Source organism: Balaenoptera acutorostrata, chromosome 14 (genome assembly GCF_949987535.1).
Source record: "Balaenoptera acutorostrata chromosome 14, mBalAcu1.1, whole genome shotgun sequence".
Classification (NCBI taxonomy): Eukaryota; Metazoa; Chordata; class Mammalia; order Artiodactyla; family Balaenopteridae; genus Balaenoptera; species Balaenoptera acutorostrata.
The window spans coordinates 60,455,749-60,475,409 of record NC_080077.1 but is presented as its reverse complement, the minus strand read 5'-3'; the positions used below and the strand labels follow the sequence as shown (position 1 = coordinate 60,475,409).

Below are 19,661 nucleotides of genomic sequence, written 5' to 3'. Positions count from 1 at the left end.
TTTCCTTGCAGGAATTTTTGGAGCACTGAAGCATTTTGTCTAGTTAATAAGACTAGACAATATCCATAAATCCACCTATCTAAGCACACTTCAACTGCAAAATGATACAATATGATAAAAGTGAACTTCTAAGCGAGGTTGCTACTTTCAACAACCTTTCAAATCTCCCATAAGATACTTCACTTAAGGGCATCAGTGTCAATCTGTATATTTGATATTAGTTTTACTTTTTAAAATTCACATGGATTCTAACATTTTCTTTCGATGACTCATTAGACTTACCTTGCAGCCACAGGAGTAAGTACACCCTCCTTTTAAGGCCATTAGTTCACATAATGCTCAGTTCCTTTCCCTGCCCCGAAAAGAAACTTACAATATTTTCTTCTAGAAAAAAGTTTTAATAGTGAAAGAGTCAACATACCTTTGACTTTTTTTCTAGTTTCATCATCAGCAGTTTTAGTAGTTGGGTTGTTAAATGCTTTGAGAATGCCAGCTTGTATTCGCTATAAAACAAAGTAACAAGAATTTATTAAGAATCTATACTAGAATATATTCTTTCAAAGCATTATTTTGTGTTCCTGTAAATAGAATCCGGTTTTAGGGACAATCAACTCAAGCCTCATCCTCTTAATAAGAGGAGGACTTTCAGACAGCAAGGTACAGTGGATCTCAGTTCCCTAGTCTGTAAAATAAAATGACTGAATTTTTTTTAAAAATTAAATATGTCCTTTCTTCTAGTTCTAAAATTCCATTAATGAATAATGCTCTAATGCCAAATTCTCCCCCAAACAAAAGTCAAGATTTCCAAGTTTAGGTTCTCTCTTGGGTTTAAAGCATTTTCCTCAGTCGACAAAAAGCAAGCAGCCTAGTCTCATTTTGCTTATAGGTTTAGAGTAAGTTCTCGTTTTCCCTTCTCTCCCCCATCTCTCCCCGTCTCCTGCCCCCTCCCTCCCTCTCCCCCACTCTGTCCCTAAAATGATTTACCCCTTAATTAGGACAAAAAGTAACAAATAGACCACAGGAAATTTCTTACCTATGAATAAAATCTTAATATAAATATATAAGAAGCTATTAAACTGGTCACTATGACCTCCATGTAGATTATTTTACTTATATACATAGATGACTAAAGTCCAGAATATTCTCCACAGCAAGAAGACGATCCCAAATCTTAATTGTTGTTTTATTTGAATTTAGTTGTCAGTAACAATCATGTGTTAAAGTCATTAGCAGGTCTTAGTAAATGATAAGGTTTATGGTTCCACATCTCTTGCATGTGTTTTAGGAAAGATCCAACCTCACAAAAAATTCTCAGAATAAAACTATATATATTCCAAAAATAAAGACATTTAAGCTAATAAATTATCATCTTTTATACTAATTATGGTCCTACTTAGTAGATGAATTTAATCTTCTTTAATTCACATTTTAACAGTGGGGTGAGGGGAAAGCTTATTAATTATTCTTCAAAATATATTTTTTAAGTAAAGTCTTAATCACAGGTTTTCATATATGTGAAACCACTGTTAGACCTGGACTTCTTGGTGTGAAAATGATACATAAATCTGCTGTTAAAAAATTATTATGTCAGAGAAATTAAACCCAACTGCAGACTTCCCAGAGAATAATAAAACTTTGCATATCAGAATCCAAGATACGTTCCACTGTTCAGAAGAAAATTCACAGCTTTATATATTTAAATCAGTTGAAAAGAATAAAAACAAATGAATTAAGCAGCCAACTTATAAATTTAGAAAAGGACATCAAGTCAAACAAAAGTATAAGGAAAGAGTTAAACAAGATAAAAGTAGAAATTGAAGAGAATAAATGAATCGAAAGCTGACTCTTTGAGTAGCAGGGATAAATAAACCTACCAACTAATCTAAATCAAGATAAGGATGAAAAGCCCAACATCACACATCACGAAAAAGGGAAATCAATAACAAAATTAAAGACTTTGTAAGTAATCGTGAGAGACCACTTTGCTCAACTCTCACGCAATTACATTTGAAAATTCAGGAAAAAAAATAGATAATTTTCCAAGCAATTAAACCCAGAAGAGACAGAAAATTTTCCAGCTTTCAAAGGGAGGGAAAAAAAAGAATACTGTTAAAGTCACTGAATTAAGTACTACCTACAAAAAGTTCCAGGTCCTAACAATTTCACAGAGGAATGTCACTAAACCCATGTTCCAGGGCACAGAGAAAGGGAAACTTCCAAATTATCTTCATAAAGCATAATATTGGTACCAGAGCTGACAGAGTGTACACACACATATCAATATCACTCATGAAAAAATTCTAAATAAAATATCAGCAACAGAATACAGCAGCACATTAAAAGAACAGTACAGTATGACCAAGAGGCTTTTATTCTAGTAATGCAGGGATACTAGGGAAATCTATTAATATAAGCCATCATATACACTGAGAAAAAAATTATAAGATCAAATCCCTTGATATTCCCTATTCACTACTATTATTTACCACTAATGTTTTAGTTGATGCATTTGATAGAAAAATAAATGTCAGAGGTATAAAATATAAAGGAGATAAAATTACTTGCAGATGATATGAGTTTTTACTTGTAAAAGCCAAAAGAACCAAATGAAATAAAATACTACTATAATAATAATAATTTAATATGGAGTATATAAATATAATGAAGTAAATTGCCTTCACACACACAAACAAAAGCCAGTTAGAAGATATAGAAGATGGACCTAGAGACTGTCATACAGAGTGAAGTAAGTCAGAAAGAAAAACAAATATTATATACTAATGCATATATGTGGAATCTAGAAAAATGGTACAGATGAACTGGTTTGCAAGGCAGAAATAGAGACACAGACATAGAGAACAAACGTATGGACACCAAGGGGGGAAAGTGGGGGGTGTGGTGGTGGTGGTGGGATGAATTGGGAGATTGGGATTGACATGTATACACTGATGTGTATAAAATAGATAACTAATAAGAACCTGCTGTATAAAAATAAATAAATAAAATTCTAAAAGAACAAAAAAAAACAACAACAAAAAAGAAGATACAGAAGAAAATAACCCATTTATAATAGCAACTAAAAAGAAAATAACTAGGAATAAACTAAACAAATGTGTAAGATCTGAATGAGGAAAACTTCAAAACACTTCTGAAAGAGACAAAAGAAAACTTGATCAAATTGAAAGACACACCGTATTCCTGGACAGGTCCTACCATTACTAACATTTCAATGTCCCCACCTCCCCCACTCCCCGCCCAATTTATTCATTTAACACAATTCCAGTGAAAATGGCAATAGTATGTATGAGGTTTAGGGTTTTGTTGTGTTTTGTTTTAATGTGAGAGGTTGAAGGGAGAGATCGGTTCTAAACTAGATATGGAAAAATAAATAAGAATAGCAACGAAAACTATGGGGGGGAGGGGAAAGTGTAGTAAGAGTTGACTGGTCCTACTAGATTTACTAAATGCATTAAAATGTTCATAATTGAAAGTATGACTCTAGTATTCAAACATATAGGCAAACAGAAACAAGGGGAAGTTGAGAAATAAACCCAAAGGCATATGAAAAATTAGTATAATTAGGGTGTGACCAATTTAGTAGGAAAAGCATACTATACCATTTGGATAGGATAGCCAAATGGGAAAAAAGGAAATATCATGGAAAAGGATAAATTTCAATGGATCAAGATTTAGATCTAAAAATTAATCATAAAGAAGAAAACATGGGAAAATTCCTTTATAATCTTGGAGTGGGAATGCCTTTTTAACTATGACTCAATAGCCAGAAGCCATAAAAAAATAAAAAATTTAAAAAAAATTTTTAAATTCAAAAAAAAAATTTTAAGCTTTACATTTAAAAAAAAGCTACTGCCACATTATAAGCAAAATCAAAACACAAATGACAAACTTGGAAACATATTCCCTCCCTAATACACAAAAAGCTTTTAGAAATCAGAAAAGGATCAAAACCCAGTAGAAAAATGGGCAAAAAAATAACAGATGAAAAGATATTCAGCTTTGTTCAAAAAGAGAGACATGTACACTAAAATTACCCTGAGATACCATTTTCTACCTATCGGATTGGCAAAAAGTTTAAAGTTTGATACAACAGTATTTTGGTGAGGTTATTGGAAAACACTCTCCATATATGTTATGTTGCGGCTAGAGTGAAAACTGTATGCCTACGGAGGACAATTTGGTAATAGCTATCAAAATTCCACATGCATGCAATCTCATTTCTATATTTATACAGATATACTTACACACATGCAAAATAACATATATACATTATTCATCATAGCATTGTTCATAAAAGCAAAAATACTGGAAACAACATATAAGCGATAATTGATAAGGAAACGGTTAGAATTGGTTAAAAAGGAATTGGTTAAAAAAAAAAAAAAGGACACTTCCTATTTTCTGATATGGAAAGATTGCTACAATATCCTACCTGATAAAAAGGCAGGGGCATATATAGTAAATGTCACTTTTTGAAAAAAGAAAGGAAAAAATATGCATATATGTGTGTATATATACATATATATATATATATACATATATATATATATATATATATATATATACACCACCAAATGAGAGCATAAACCAAGAAAGACAATAATGTGGTTTACAGGCAACAGCAGGGCCAACACATAAGAGAGGCAAAGGGAATTTTCAGGAGCACAGTGAGGAAGAATTCCAGAATGATGCCTACACATCTAATGTGGGAGGCAACCAATCCAGATTGCAGCAGTGACACTTAGGATATGGACGTATTGTCGACACCAAGATCTCTTCTGCCATTCTACCATGTTTTTAATCTGAGAACAGAACATACAGGGAATGAGCTGCTAATGTTATTCTCCCCTCCGTGCCCTGCTGCCTGGATCAGCAGAGGATACACATTACCCCTCAGAACTGTTCTGCTAGGGCCTATTCCTGACAGCCATGATGTGGGCCATGATGAACTCAGAAGCAGAAAATACAATACAGAGCAGTCTCCAACCTTTTGGGATCAGAGAGCTAGTACCTGGTCTCTTCTACACCTCTGCCAATTGACTTTGACAGGCGTGGCTCAGAACACATTCATGATCTTGCCTACTGACTTCCCCAGAAAGAGCTCTTGTAAACTCTGGGAAGCCAAAGCCAGACTATGTTCCAGAGATTCTCTCATCTTTTTGGGGGGAAGCTTCATCCAATAATGGCAATAGGTTTGTGCTTGCTACCCAGTTTTATAAAACTAAACAATATATTATTTAAGCATACAGAGGTAGCTCTCAAAAACTATAAGAAAAAGCAAGGGAATGATTTCTGTAAAAGTCAAAATAGTGGTTGCCTCTGATAAGGAAGAAGTATTTGAAAAAAAGAAGTAGGTAGTTTTTATGGTACTAATAACATTCTTTTTCTTTTTTTTTTTATAACTCTGGGGGTGGTGTTAGGGAGAAGTGCTAATAATATTTATAATAATATTATGCTTTAAACCATATGTATATTGGTACACATTCTTCTGTATGTGTGATATGTTTTACAATAAGTTTTTTAACACCCTCCCCCAATAATTATGAAAGTGAGTTTTGTTTATTAACTAGCCTATGATCAGCACATTTTATTTCCTAGAACGGCTCACTATTCTCTTCAAGTGTTATTTTGAAAGTTAATGCAATGTATACCTCACATATATACAAAGTAGGGTATAAAAGTGAACATACAGCAATCCATACCATGTCACACTCTCCTGAAATATACTTATATGTGAAGGAAACTGAAATAATGTGTCCCAGAAGCTATTAAATACTGAAATAATCTCCAATTCAGACTCAATAAACGTGAAAATTTATATAATTTGGATATTGTCTAAGCTAAACTTGACTTTTATACCTTGAACAGAGAACTTATTAAACTAAAATATGAAAATTAGAATGGTGTGAATTCCATGTAAGAGAAACTTTTAATGGACTTAAATGAAAGATGCCAATAAATACCCATGTTCACCTATAAATATTTAATATAACCGTAAAAAGCCTCTCCAGCCACTAAAGATAAAGCCTCTAATTCAACTTAGAAGTCTGTAAATTTATTCTACAATTTTGAACATTCAGACGACTTTCAATAGAATTTAATGAGCCTTTACCATACTCTAAAATGTAAGCTATGATATCACACTTTTAAAAAAGAGTAAAAACAATTAAGCTGTTTAAATTATTGACTTTTAAATTATTAGACTTTTGTTTTTTTATTTTATCCTAGCCACAAATTTATATTCTCTGCTCTAAACTGCTAAAGAGTTAGTTAATAGGTAGTTCATCAAGCTGAATAAAATAAATAGGCTTAGATCCATCTCCAACCTTTCATTGTTGTGCTTTGAACCATTTAGGTTTAAAAAAAAAAAAAAGACTTTGGTTAGGGAGTGACTAACAACCACGGCACATTAATCATTTAGCAGTACCCATGTTCGACTAGTTCAAATCTCCATGTTAAACTTCTTTCAAAAATAATGCAAACACTCATAATTTAAGTTAGCTGAGATATTCTACCTTTAAAATAATCTTACCCAGTAACGTATTAAAGTGATATATCTTTGATAATGCAAATGTAATTATCATTAATTTAGAGATAGCTCAAATTAAAAGGAAAAAAGTGAAGAAGCATATATTTCTAAGGTAAAAAGACTGCCTATAAAAGAAGTTCTTATTGTGAATTTGATTTTATTTCACACATAGAAAATTTAGAATTTTTGCACAAATGATCCCTTTAGCTCTCTACTCAGCAAGAGCGAGTTATATTCCTCAACTTCAGAGTCATAAGAAAAAGACCCTAATGAAACAATATGAAAAGAGGTCAGTGGTTTTTAATCATCACTAGAAGAGTCTGGTGGCAGACATACCGCTGTAGCCTTCCTTCAATCAAAAAACACATGGCAGAGATAAACTACAACAGCTGCCCGATTAACAGCTGCGGAGTTCCCAGGCCAGACAATGCAGCTCCTGCTTGGGTACTCACTGTAACTGACTGGCACGACTGTCCTTGCTTACGAGACTGAATAGATCCACAGACTTGACATTTTAATTCTGCCACACCATCTAAAACCCTCAAATAAAGGAAGAAAGATAAGAGCTTTCAGAAACCAATGTTTCCTGCTGTACTGCCTGAGTTTTCAAGATACTGTGAATCATCATAATGCATCATTATGACAAAAGAATAATTTAATTGTAACAAAGAATGCCATCAAGTAATAAAAGTAAAACAGAAAAAAAATTATAGGGATAGATTTTATTGTTTTATTTGTAATATCAACAGAGAAAAACATTGTAAAGAGTGACTTTTAATTCCATTTACAATGATACATGACCACCATGTAGCAAATGTATCCTGCAAATCATAGGGGAAAAAAATTATTCTAGCAACTGATGGTTTGAATTAATCCTAAAGTAACTACTATGTCATCTATAGGCTCAGAAGGTCAAAATGCATTTACTACTCATAACACAAAGACAGAGCATCTCTTTCCACCTTGCTACCTTGTATCAACCCCTTCAATAAGAGTATCAATGTATCATAGTTATTAAGTCAGAGTTAATACTTTTTTCAAATAGTGAAATAATTATGGTTAAATTTTAAATAGCAAGCTTAAAAAATGGGTTATTTATACTAGTCACTAATGACCAAGCATTAAAATTAAACTTTAATAAGCAGTATTGGATAAAATTAGATAATTAGTTTGGAGGTCAGAAAGACTTAAGTTTGAATCTCCATTCTTGATATCAGTTTCTAGATCTAAGAAAATGTGATCAAATATTAGCTCAGGGGGATTGTGTTAATGTCCCAAAACTTAACTAATTATAAATCTCTTTACTGACTTTTTTCAAAACAAAGTACAGGTAAAACATAACGCAGAATTACCCTGTCAATTTAACAGTTTATTCAAATTATAACATATTCAAAGTAACTGCAAATCCCCAAGTAACTAGCTAGTATAACTCATTTAAGAGACTTTGTTTTCTTCCCAATTCAAATTCTCAAGAAATACTGTCCATTTAAAGGGTAAGCACAGGGAATTCCCTGGTGGTCCAGTGGTTAGGACTCAGTGCTTTCACTGCCAGGGGCACAGGTTTGATCTCTGGTCTGGGAACGAAGATCCAACAAGCCATGAGGCCTGGCCAACAAAAAAAAAAGGGCGTGGGGTGGGGGGTAAGCACAGACAACATATTCAACAAACATTCACTGAGCACTACTGTGTGCAAGGCACATGGGATACCATTCCTTGAGGAGAGCACAACCTAAGAGAGGTGATAGACGTAAATCTAAATAGAAGGTAGTAGGGTTCATAATCAAAATACATAAAAATAGATGGTAGAAAGGGAGTGACACCTTCAGAAGTTGAATTCAACTAATTTAATATGAAAGTCTAACAACAGCCAGTTAAGGATAGGATTGTAATATACACTGTTTGGTAGCAGGAGGGTGTAATTAACTCATTCTTTAAGATAATTTACGAAAAAATATTAGAACCATAACTCTCTCTTCACTGAAAACTGGCCATTAGGAGTAAAGAAACACTACAATGTTATGTACAATTCAAACAAAGTAGAATTTTTTTTAAAAAAAAAAAGGAGGGTCCGCCCTGCCTAGTAACATAGTAAACACCTACCACAAACATATCAGCACTTCATTTTCACCTGGTTGCTCTACTACCGTATTAATATTTAGATTAAGAAGGGTATTCACCTTGAACAGAAAACAGGATTTCACCTGTTATTAACAATTATGATTGGCAGGGGCTGCCCAGAGTGCTATGTTGAGAATGATTCTGAGACTGAACCCTGACTCAGTGGAACTGTTATGAATGATTAGCAGGGTCTGCTATGAGAGAGAAAGGGAGGAAGTGGAGGATATGTGCCGTGTATTTGATATCTTGCATCTTTAATATCTTGTATTTTCTCTGAAAAATTGTATCCTATTTGCATAGGACCCCACCAAAAAAGGTGAATATAACTAATTTAATATTAAAGTCAACCAACAGCCAATCAATTAAGGGACAGGATTACAATAAACCCTGTTTCAGAAATCTAACCAGTCCTTTTTTATTCAGAAACAGTCCCTGATCCAGGAGGCTGGGACCCCAATTTCCTGGTTCCTGAGTGGACTGCAATCCAACGTGGGATAATGGGACTTCTCTCTTTTGGGAATTTAGAATTGGGATTCACAAGCAGCAAGCCATGGTGGTCAGGTGCTACCATTCAGACAGGGAAGCAAAGAACTACTCTGTCCGCAGAGAGATGGGTAAAGAAAATCTATAGAGCCAGAGAAACTGGGGGAAAAAGGAGAATACTTTCCGGATTCCTGAGAACCTTCCTGTCCTATATCCCCCTTTATTTGGATTATTAGATTCCCTTTTCTTTATTTAAGCTAGTATTAATAATTTCTGCTATTTACAGCCAAAGGGCATTAACTAATAAAGGATAACAGAGTTGTGAAAGAGTGAAAAAATAATCTTCTGGTAGACGGGGCAAAAAAGTGGGGGGGAAGAGAAGAGTAAATAGAAGTTTTTTAAAAAGTCAAATTACTCTCAACCGTACATTAAAATTTTGGTAAAAATTCCTTCAGTTTTGTACCCTCTTCTTAAGAGAATATGTGATAAACACAAAGAAACCTGACCTTTGTTTCTTCTGTCCTCACTGCATCGAGCAGATAATGAAGAAGCTCCTGACTGTCCTGTTGTTGAAAACTTTTAAATCCAGGGGCCCTATGGTTTAAAAACAAAACAGGAAAGAAAAAAAAAGAACAATCATTTTATCAACAATATATTATTATCATTTAAAATCACCTTGAAATAACATATATTCAAAGATTTAATTTACTCCTTTTTCTATAAATAGAAAGACAAAATGTGATTACTGTTCCAATTAGGATGAGATCTTCAGTACACTGAGAATAAGATGGCTAAACACTTATTAAGCAACTACTACATGCCAAGTACAGTACATATGTTAAGCTTCACATAATCCTGAAACAAGCTTGGAATGTACTATTTTCTTTAGCTTATATATGAGGGTTCAGAGGGACTATTTAATTTGCAAGGTCACACAGCAGGTAAAAAAACAGTATTCAAACCCAAGCTACTGTGATCTATTATCTTCCTACCTTATATAACCAAAAGAAAAGCAAGAGATTATTTATATTAATATAAAGAACTATAAACTGTTATCTCTATGAAATGGTTTTCATTTTATGAATTTGACAATCAGATTTCCTGTGTATTAATTAAATAAAAGGATAAGGGGTTATTCATGGAGAAATCAGCACAGCAAATGTTTAGCTGATTTCAGTAACTTTAAAAAGTAATATTTACTGCAATTAACTCAATGCTAAAATGAGTATTTTTGCCTTAAATGCAAACAATTACTAAATTTAAAAAGTGCTCTGAGCTAAGATGAAGAAAGAATTTTGTCAAAATAATACAAAATAGTAAGACTATCTCATAGTAGTACAAGTTTACAATGGTCTTATTATGACATATACCACATATTTCATTTGATGTACACAAATGCTTTTAAGGAATTCATAAATACATACTCCGCCATTTTATATAAGGGACTTGAGCATCCATGGACTTTGGTATCCTTGGGGGTCCTGGGACCAATCCCCTGTGGATACCAAGGGACAACTGTAATACGAACTCCGTTTTACACTTGAGAAAACTGAAGAACAAGTTGAGTGCCACTGACATAAATCCAGGTCTTCTGATTCTTGAGTCCAGTACTTTAAGCATTATTCCTCATTATCTCATGATGAATATTCATCCTAGTAATGTACTAGTGTGAGTCCCTGGTGCTAAAACACTCTCTGAACTACTAGCGAATCTAGCCTGAAACAGGAACCATCATTTCAGTTACTCACTCTTGCTAAGAAGTAGCAAATAGCAGCATGATGTAGAGAACACTTTCACTTACTCCCTTCGTGGGCTTCCCTTTCTGCGTGTGGTGGATAGTGCCTACCTCCTAGATCAGAGGTGAGGACAGAAACCAAGATGGATACAAATTCCAACCCCCTTAGGGCCTCCCCAGCTGGAATTCATAAAGGCAGAAATTGCATGACACTACACTTAGGCTGTAGGTATCAGGAAAGGTCTGTGAAGTGGAAGAAGACTGGGAGGGGAAATGGGGATCCTTCAGAGAGCCTCACCAGCCAGGTGGCAGGTAGGAGGAGACAGTTTATGGCTTTCAAAGCAGACACACAGGAAGAAATAGTTCCCAACAAAGGAGAAACTGTCTCTACCATGTCTCTACCTATAGATCCATCTCAACCATGCACAAAGCACTTACTGCCTTCTAAACCACTGAAGAAAATTTAATAAACCTAGATTTTTTTCTTTCTTCTTTTATTTAGGGCTGGGGAACAAATCATATGATGACTTACAGACTCTCTAATGGAGCCTATCTGAGCTACCAATAAATACCAAAAGAGACCTTCAAACTTAAAGGATAAAAATAGAAAAATCACTAAACATATGAAAAAATTCACCCTATTCAAAACAAGGGAAACTCTAAACATTGACAGGAACTGTGCCTTAGTAAAAGTGTTACTGTGGGAAAGAGTTGAGAACTTTCAGAAATCTCAAATTCTAAGAGGAAAATGTATACACACTCATAAAACAGGAACAGACTGCCAAGACAAAGAAATTTAAAACGAAGAGACTTCATGGAGCTGTCTTCTGGGTGCAGATGAATCAGTCTGTTCATAATCCAAAAACTCTCTCTGCTCCAAACATAATATAAAAAGAGAAAACAAACAAACAAAAAAGGCTTAAGTGGGATTCAATACAAAAAAATCTCACAGAACAAAAATATTAGAACACGAAATTGTAGGCAGACTAAAAAACAGACTTGACAGGCTCTAGGCCTGAAAGAGCTCAGCCCTGAAGGGTAAAGAAAACTAAAAGTACTTCAGACAGAGACCAGAGCCAGGATCATTGTTTAAGGATGGTTGATCTTACCAAGAGCCTGAAAGGAAGCCCTTAGGCAAGTGTTACCTAAGGCTACAACAGAACACAGACACAGCCTAGGGACCTGAACCTGAGCCAAGCCCTCTACAGATTCTTCTCCCATCTGCTAACCAGGGCAGCATGGTAACTGAATCATTAAGAGAGCTGGATCTCCAAGGCCAGCCTGGAGGGAAGGGGTGAGGCTATCATAAAATTTAAAATTTTTAGGCAGAAAGAGGAGGTGGATATGAGGAAGGGAGGGGATGGGAGAAAGCAAAGGAGTCGAAGACAGGAGCGGAAAAACAAAAAATTCACTCCAAAGAAGGCTACAATCCAGTACTATAAAACACATAAAGAAATCTAATGTTAAAAACAACTGAAATGAATTTACTTCACTCCAAATAAATTGTATAGAACTGTCCCAAAGGTGTTGCCATAAATATGTTGAGAATGTCCAAAAACATAAAATAAAGGCATAACTGCCAATAAAAGCCCAAATACTACAAAAAATAGAAAAAAATTTAAAGAACATGTAGATATAAGATAGCAAATTAAAATATTAGAAATAAGAAAATAAAACTACAGATATAAAAATACAAAAAATAGGATAAACTCTAAACTATACACAGTTGAAGGGTAAATTAGTAAATTAGAAGAAAATACTGAAGAACATACCCAGAATACTATAGCATACTGAACTTTCATCTTTTTTTTTTGGCTGTGCCGCCATGCAGTCAGGATCTTAGTTCCCCGACCAGGCCAACCAGGGACTGAACCCGTGCCCCCTGCAGTGGAAGCAAGGAGTCTTAACCACTGGACTGCCAGGGAAGTCCCTGAACTTTCAACTTACCTTGAGACTTTGATGGCATCCTTAAGGTACATAACACACCACAGAATATCACAAAACTAGGAATATATATATATATATATATATGTAATTTCTTCATGGACAAAACCCAAAGAAAGCTCAGCACATCAATACTAGTTAGCAACATGAAGGAATAAAGGAAGCAAAAAGGTGGGCGTGAATGAGGGACTTCCCTGGTGGCACAGTGGTTAAGACTCCGAGTTCCCAATGCAGTGGGCCTGGGTTCCACCCCTGGTCCAGGAACTAGATCCCACATGCATGCCGCAACTAAGAGTTTGCATGCCACAACTAAGGAGCCCTCGAGCCTCAACTAAGGAGCCTACCTGCAGCCACTAAGACCCCATGCAACAAAATAAATAAATAAATATTTTTTAAAAATGGGCATGAATGAGAATGGAGACATAGAATCACTCTATAGCATCTCTGAACCTTTCAGGGAAGAGTTCATGTAAAAACTAGTGACACCCAAATAAGATCTATACTGGAGTTGATAGTACTATGTTAATGTCAATTCCCTGGTTTTGACAATGCACTGCTACCATATAAGATATTATCACTGATGGAAGCTGGATACAGGGTACACAGGAACTCTGTACTCTTCTTGTAACTTTTTGTGAGTCTTAAAACTATTGCAAAAAAAAAAAAAAACAACTATTGCAAAATAAGATACTGAAGGGGAAAAAAAAGCCAGAGGAAAGCTGAAGAACTTGCTCCCAACAATTCATCACAAGTGGTCAAAGTGTCTGACAATCACCATTATAACAGAAACTTCAAGAGATTGGCTCAACTTTCAAAAATCAATCAATGTATACATACAACATGGAAGAATCTCAAAATAATTACGCCAAGTGAAAGAAGCCAGACCAAAAAAAGAGTACATGTTGTATGATTCTATTTATAATTGACCCTTGAACAACACAAGTTTGAACAGTATGGGTCCACTCACATGCAGATGTTTTTCAGTAAATACGTACTAGAGTACTACACGATCCTCAGTTGGCTGAATCAACAAATGTGGAACCTGGGATCTGGAGGGCCGACTGACTGTAAAGTTATATGCAGATTTTTGACTTCGGGGAGGGTTTGTGCCCCAAAACCATGTGTTGTTCAAGGGTCAACTGTATACAGAATTCTAAAAAATGCAAACTAATCTATAGTGGCAAAAAATAGGTAAGGGGTAGCCCTGGGGCGGGGCTTGGGGAAGGAGTCCAGAGAGAGGGATTACAAAGGGGCCCAAGAAAACTTTTAGGGGTGACAGATACATTCATCCTATTGACTGTGGCAATGGTGTTACAAGTGTATACATATGTTAAAACTTAACTGATATTACACTTTACATACATACAGTTTATTGTAAATCAAATATGTTCACTAAAGCTATTCAGAATATCCATTAATACAATTCACTATTTCAACAGGTTAAAAAATGTATGATTATTTTAATAGATGCAGAAAAAGCACTCAGAAAAATTTAATACCCATTCTTTTTTCTTATAAAACAACAAACATTTATTATCTCATTTTCTCTGGGCCAGGAATCAAGGTATACCAATACCCATTCTTGATAAGATCTCTCAGAAAAAACTAGGAATGAGAATTTCCTAAATCTGATGAAAGGCATCTATGAAAAATCTACAGCTCTTATCATTCTTATGTGTGAAAGCCTGAATGCTCTGCCCCTTATATCAGGAACAAAGTAAGGATGTCTATTACACCACTCCAACACCACACTAGAGGTCCTTGCCAGCGATATAAGGTAAGAAAAATATATAAAATGATACAGCTTGGAAAAGAAGAAATAAAATGGTCTCTGTTTACCAATGACATTACTGTCTACATAAGAAATCCCAAAGAATCTACATAAAGCTACTCTAACCAGTAAGTGAATTGAGCAAGGAAGCAAGAAAAAAGGTCAATACACAAAAATCAATTGTATTTCTCTATATTAGCAATGAGCAACTAGAAATTGAAAAAAATTTAAGTACCAAGTTACAATAACTACCATTAAAAAAACCATGAAATTCTTAAGGTAAATCTAACAAAATGGGTGCAGGATTCATAGGATGAAAGCCATAAAATTTTGATGAGGAAAAATCAAGGACCTAAATAAATGAAAAGGTATCTCATAATCATGCATTGGAAGACTCAACATTGTTAAGATGTCATTTCTCTCCAAACTGATCTACACGTTCAATGTAATCCCAACTGACAAACTAATTTAAAAGTCACATAAAAAAGCGAAGGACCTAGAGCAGTAACCCAGCCCCCCAAAAAAAGAAAATTTGAGGACTCACACCATCCAATTCCAAGACTTAGTATGAAGCTATAGTAATCAAGACAGTACAGTATTGGGGTAAGAATAGACATATAGATCAATGGAACAGAACAAAGTCCAAAAATAGACTCAACATATATGGTTTAAATCTTCACCTGACTTTTTTTTTTTAATCACTTTTGTTAATATATACATACCTCTTTTTAAAGTAAATACAATAAAGCAAAAGAATATGCAATTTAGGGGCTTCCCTGGTGGCGCAGTGGTTGAGAATCTGCCTGCCAATGCAGGGGACACGGGTTCGAGCCCTGGTCTGGGAAGATCCCACATGCCGCGGAGCAACTAGGCCCGTGAGCCACAGCTACTGAGCCTGCGCGTCTGGAGCCTGTGCTCGGCAACAAGAGAGGCCGCGATAGTGAGAGGCCCGCGCACCGCGATGAAGAGTGGTCCCCACTTGCCACAACTAGAGAAAGCCCTCGCACAGAAACGAAGACCCAACACAGCCATAAAAAAAAAAAAAAAAAAAGAATATGCAATTTAAAAATATTTTCAAATAACGTTTGATCCAGTAATTCTATTTATCCTACAGACGTACTCTCATAAGTGCAATGATATACACACACACACACACACATATACACACATATCTATATGTAAAACCAAATAAGTTATATCCACATGTACTAATATAGAAAGATGTACAGAACACATTAAGCAAAACAAACAAGTTGCAAACAATTTATTTTTATGTCTATGTATGCATAATCACTTTTGGATAGAATAAAGAAAACAGATAACAGTAGTCTGAATTTTTATCTATGAGCACCTATCATTTTAATAATAATTAGAAAATGTTTATAAATCTCTATAAAACCAGAAAAAAAAAAAGATACAAAACAAAGTTATTTTGGGGAGAGTCAAAAACAAATTTCTAAAGTACATAATGTCCTAAAAACTTTTTAACTCTATGAGGCACCCATGTCTCTGAGACTTTTAAAGGTTTTTTTTGTTCTTCAGGCTTTGAAAAAACAGCACCTGGCAACCAAATGAAACATATAATAAACCCTCCATATTTTGGACTACATTTAAAATACCATGGCACATTATGCTAAGTGAAATAAGTCAGTTACAATAAGACAAATAGTGCATGATTCCAATTATATGAGGTACCTAGAAAGGGGGGAGGGGAAAAGAGGAGTTACTAATTAATGAACAAGTTTTAGTCAAGCAAGATGAATAAGCTCTAGAGATCTGCTGTTCAACACTGTACCTACAGTCAACAATAACACATTGTACACTTGAAATTTTTTTAAGAGGGTAGATCTCATGTTGTGTTCTTTCCACAATAAACTTTTTTAAAAAAGGAAATTAACATTGGTACAATACTATGAGATAAAATAAAATGCAATAAAATATAATACAATACCATGGCATAGGTAACTAGCTTAAATTAAAATGAAATTTTAAAACCTGGAGATATACAAAAATGCAAGTTCACATTTAAAGAATTTTGTTTCTACATATTTTACTAATTGTGGACTGGACTAGTTTATGAGCTCCTGAAAGGGTCTGTTTTTAATAAATTATAAGTTGTGTACCCCTGGATTCTAGCAACTACTTGACACAAAGTAAGATCTCAAATTTCTATAAAGGAATAAATGAATGTCAGGTCCCTTATGACATGTGCTTATTTCTAGGCACACAAGGATTTTGTTTTTAAATATACTGCAATATCTTGGGAAATTTACTTAAATTCTGCATGCCTCAAAGCTCATCTTTAAAAACAAGAAAACTAGGTTAGATGATCTATTATAGCACTTTTAGATTTTATAATTCTATAATTTTCTCACTTTATGGTATTACATCATGGGCTTCTGAGTCAGGACAGATATCTACTTAAACCCTATTTTTGTCACCATGAAACAAGGTAAACTACTCAACTTCTGGGGGTCTCAGTTTCCTTATATATAAAATGGGGATAAACAATCACTTCTTCAGAGTATTATGAGATATAATTTAGATAAGGCACACAGCTGCAACTAAACAAATGTTAGTTCTTTCTCTTGGTAGTCTAGGCAATAACAGCAATGTCACAGAGTCAAACTACTCATATTAAGTGATAAACACATTAGTGTTTTGTAACTCATGATTATTTATATTAAGAATGTAGATATACCCACTTCTGACAAAGCTGATTAAAAAGGACTTTGGGTGAAAGTGGTCCTCTTTCAGTCTCCTTCATGCTGTGAAGAAACAGGAACAAGGCTGAGGTCAATGGTCCAGGGCTTGAAAGTTCCACCACTAATGGGTCCTTTAAAAACATGATCAACTCTATGTCAGAAATACACAATTTTTAAATAAAATATTTTTAAAAATCTAAGAGTTACACTCTGTTTAAATGATGACTAAATCACCTCAAGTGTATCAAGAAGCTTTATTCCCTCATATATAAGATGAATATATAAAAAATGAAATTAAATGCCTTACCTTGAAAAATACAGGTATTTTCATATCCTCTGCCCTTTACTTAATAAAACTATTAGCTTAAGAGTGAAAAACCAATCTCTTGTTGCTTGTAACTGTCCCTTAATGTGCTCTCTTAAAATAAAATTACTCATCGACTTGATATTTGTACAAATTCACAAATAATCATAAATTACATTTATGAGCAAAACCCCATACTCTTCTTTTCCCCAAATATTTTACTAACAAAATAAGGAATGGGAAATTATGTCACAAATTGGTACACTATCTCCCTCTTTTAAAGGAGAGAGACACAAAGTTTGACAAAAGCAGCTACAACTGTGTGAAGGAGCAACGCTCTTTATTCTAGAATTTTTTCCCCACCAAGTTTTATCTTCTAAAATGTTATCCTTGCTAGTAACCCCTCTCCTTACAGACAATGAATAAAAAGCAGATCCCAAATATAATCCTCAGACACTATAGAATGTTATCTTCTAAGACAACTATCACATATGTTGTCTCATTCATATACTCATGAAATACAAATTACATATATATTTCATACCAACTATCCTTAAAAATCAGCCATCTAGCTAAAACCACAGAAAGGACAGGCTATAATTTTCTATAGCTTTTGAATATCATAAGTGATTTCTGCAATGTTCAGTAAATTGAAAGCTACCTCAAGGGTCAAAAGTAAAATCTAAAGCAGTTTCAAAGCTCAAGCACTAAGGTGCAGTATCCCCTGCTCCCAACTTAAGTATTTCGAGACAGTTTAAAAACTTCAGAACTGAGTGAGTAAATAACCTGTTTTTAAAAGTATACTTAAATTTTGAAAACAAAAGTAAGTTTATTGATGAGAATGCAATATGGGTGAATCTCACTAACATGTTGACAGAAGCCAAATGTAAAAGAGTCCATATTGTATAACTTCATTTATATATAATATTAAAACAGGCAAAACTAATCTGCCTTTTAGAAACCAGGTTAGTGGCTATCCTTGTGGCAGGAAGGCAGGGAATGGAAGGCAACCTGAAGGGGGCTTCTAGCTGCTGGTAATGCTCTGTTTCTTGAGAAAAATGTTGGTTAGTTTCAGTTCAGTGTATTCAGTTTGTGAAAATTCATCAGCTCTACATTTATGATGTACACTCCTCTGTGTGAATACTTTAATAAAAAGTTTTTTAAAAGTAAGCACACTGCTGCCCAGAGATAAACCCACGCACATATGGTCACCTTATTTTTGGTAAAGGAGGCAAGAATATACAGTGGAGAAAAGACAGCCTCTTCAATAAGTGGTGCTGGGAAAACTGGACAGCGACATGTAAAAGAATGAAATTAGAACACTCCCTAACAGCATACACAACAATAAACTCAAAATGGATTAAAGACCTAAATGTAAGGCCAGACACTTTCAAACTCTTAGAGGAAAACATAGACAGAACACTATGACATAAATCACAGCAAGATCCTTTTTGACCCACCTCCTAGAGAAATGGAAATAAAAACAAAAATAAAATGGGACCTAATGAAACTTAAAAGCTTTTGCACAGCAAAGGAAACCATAAACAAGATGAAAAGACAACCCTTAGAATGGGAGAAAATATTTGCAAATGAAGCAACTGACAGAGGATTAATCTCCAAAATTTACAAGCAGCTCATGCAGCTCAATATCAAAAAAACAAACAACCCAATCAAAAAATGGGCAGAAGGGCTTCCCTGGTGGCGCAGTGGTTGAGAATCTGCCTGCTAATGCAGGGGACACGGGTTCGAGCCCTGGCCTGGGAAGATCCCACATGCCGCAGAGCGGCTGGGCCCGTGAGCCACAACTGCTGAGCCTGCGCGTCTGGAGCCTGTGCTCCGCAACGAGAGAGGCCCGCGCATCGCGATGAAGAGTGGCCCCCGCTTGCCACAACTGGAGAAAGCCCTCGCACAGAAACGAAGACCCAACACAGCCAAAATCAATCAATCAATCAAACATACGCATCTGATTCAAGATCCTCATTAAAAAAAAAAAAAAAAAAAAAAAAAAAAAAAAAAATGGGCAGAAGACGTAAACAGACATTTCTCCAAAGAAG

The 19,661-nt window shown here is 34.8% G+C and overlaps 1 protein-coding gene across 8 annotated transcripts in view; it reads right to left on the bottom strand.

Moving 5' to 3' along the window:
- Positions 1-19,661, bottom strand: part of USP45 (ubiquitin specific peptidase 45) — a 67,864-nt gene that overhangs the window by 18,606 nt on the left and 29,597 nt on the right. For 5 of the 8 annotated variants that reach the window (XR_009005208.1, XM_057527953.1, XM_057527955.1 and 2 more), the window contains exons 8-10: positions 17,304-17,434; positions 9,655-9,742; positions 422-503 (exon numbers count right to left, since the gene is read on the bottom strand). Coding sequence is in view for 7 of the 8 variants with exons in the window: in XM_057527953.1 (XP_057383936.1) it covers positions 422-503; positions 9,655-9,742; positions 17,304-17,434 (301 nt within the window). In the remaining variant the exon portion in view is untranslated. Of the gene's footprint in view, positions 1-421; positions 504-7,369; positions 8,153-9,654; positions 9,743-15,847; positions 16,294-17,303; positions 17,435-19,661 lie in introns of those variants that run through there. The other 3 variants (XM_057527958.1, XM_028163393.2, XM_057527959.1) reach the window with 3 other exon arrangements.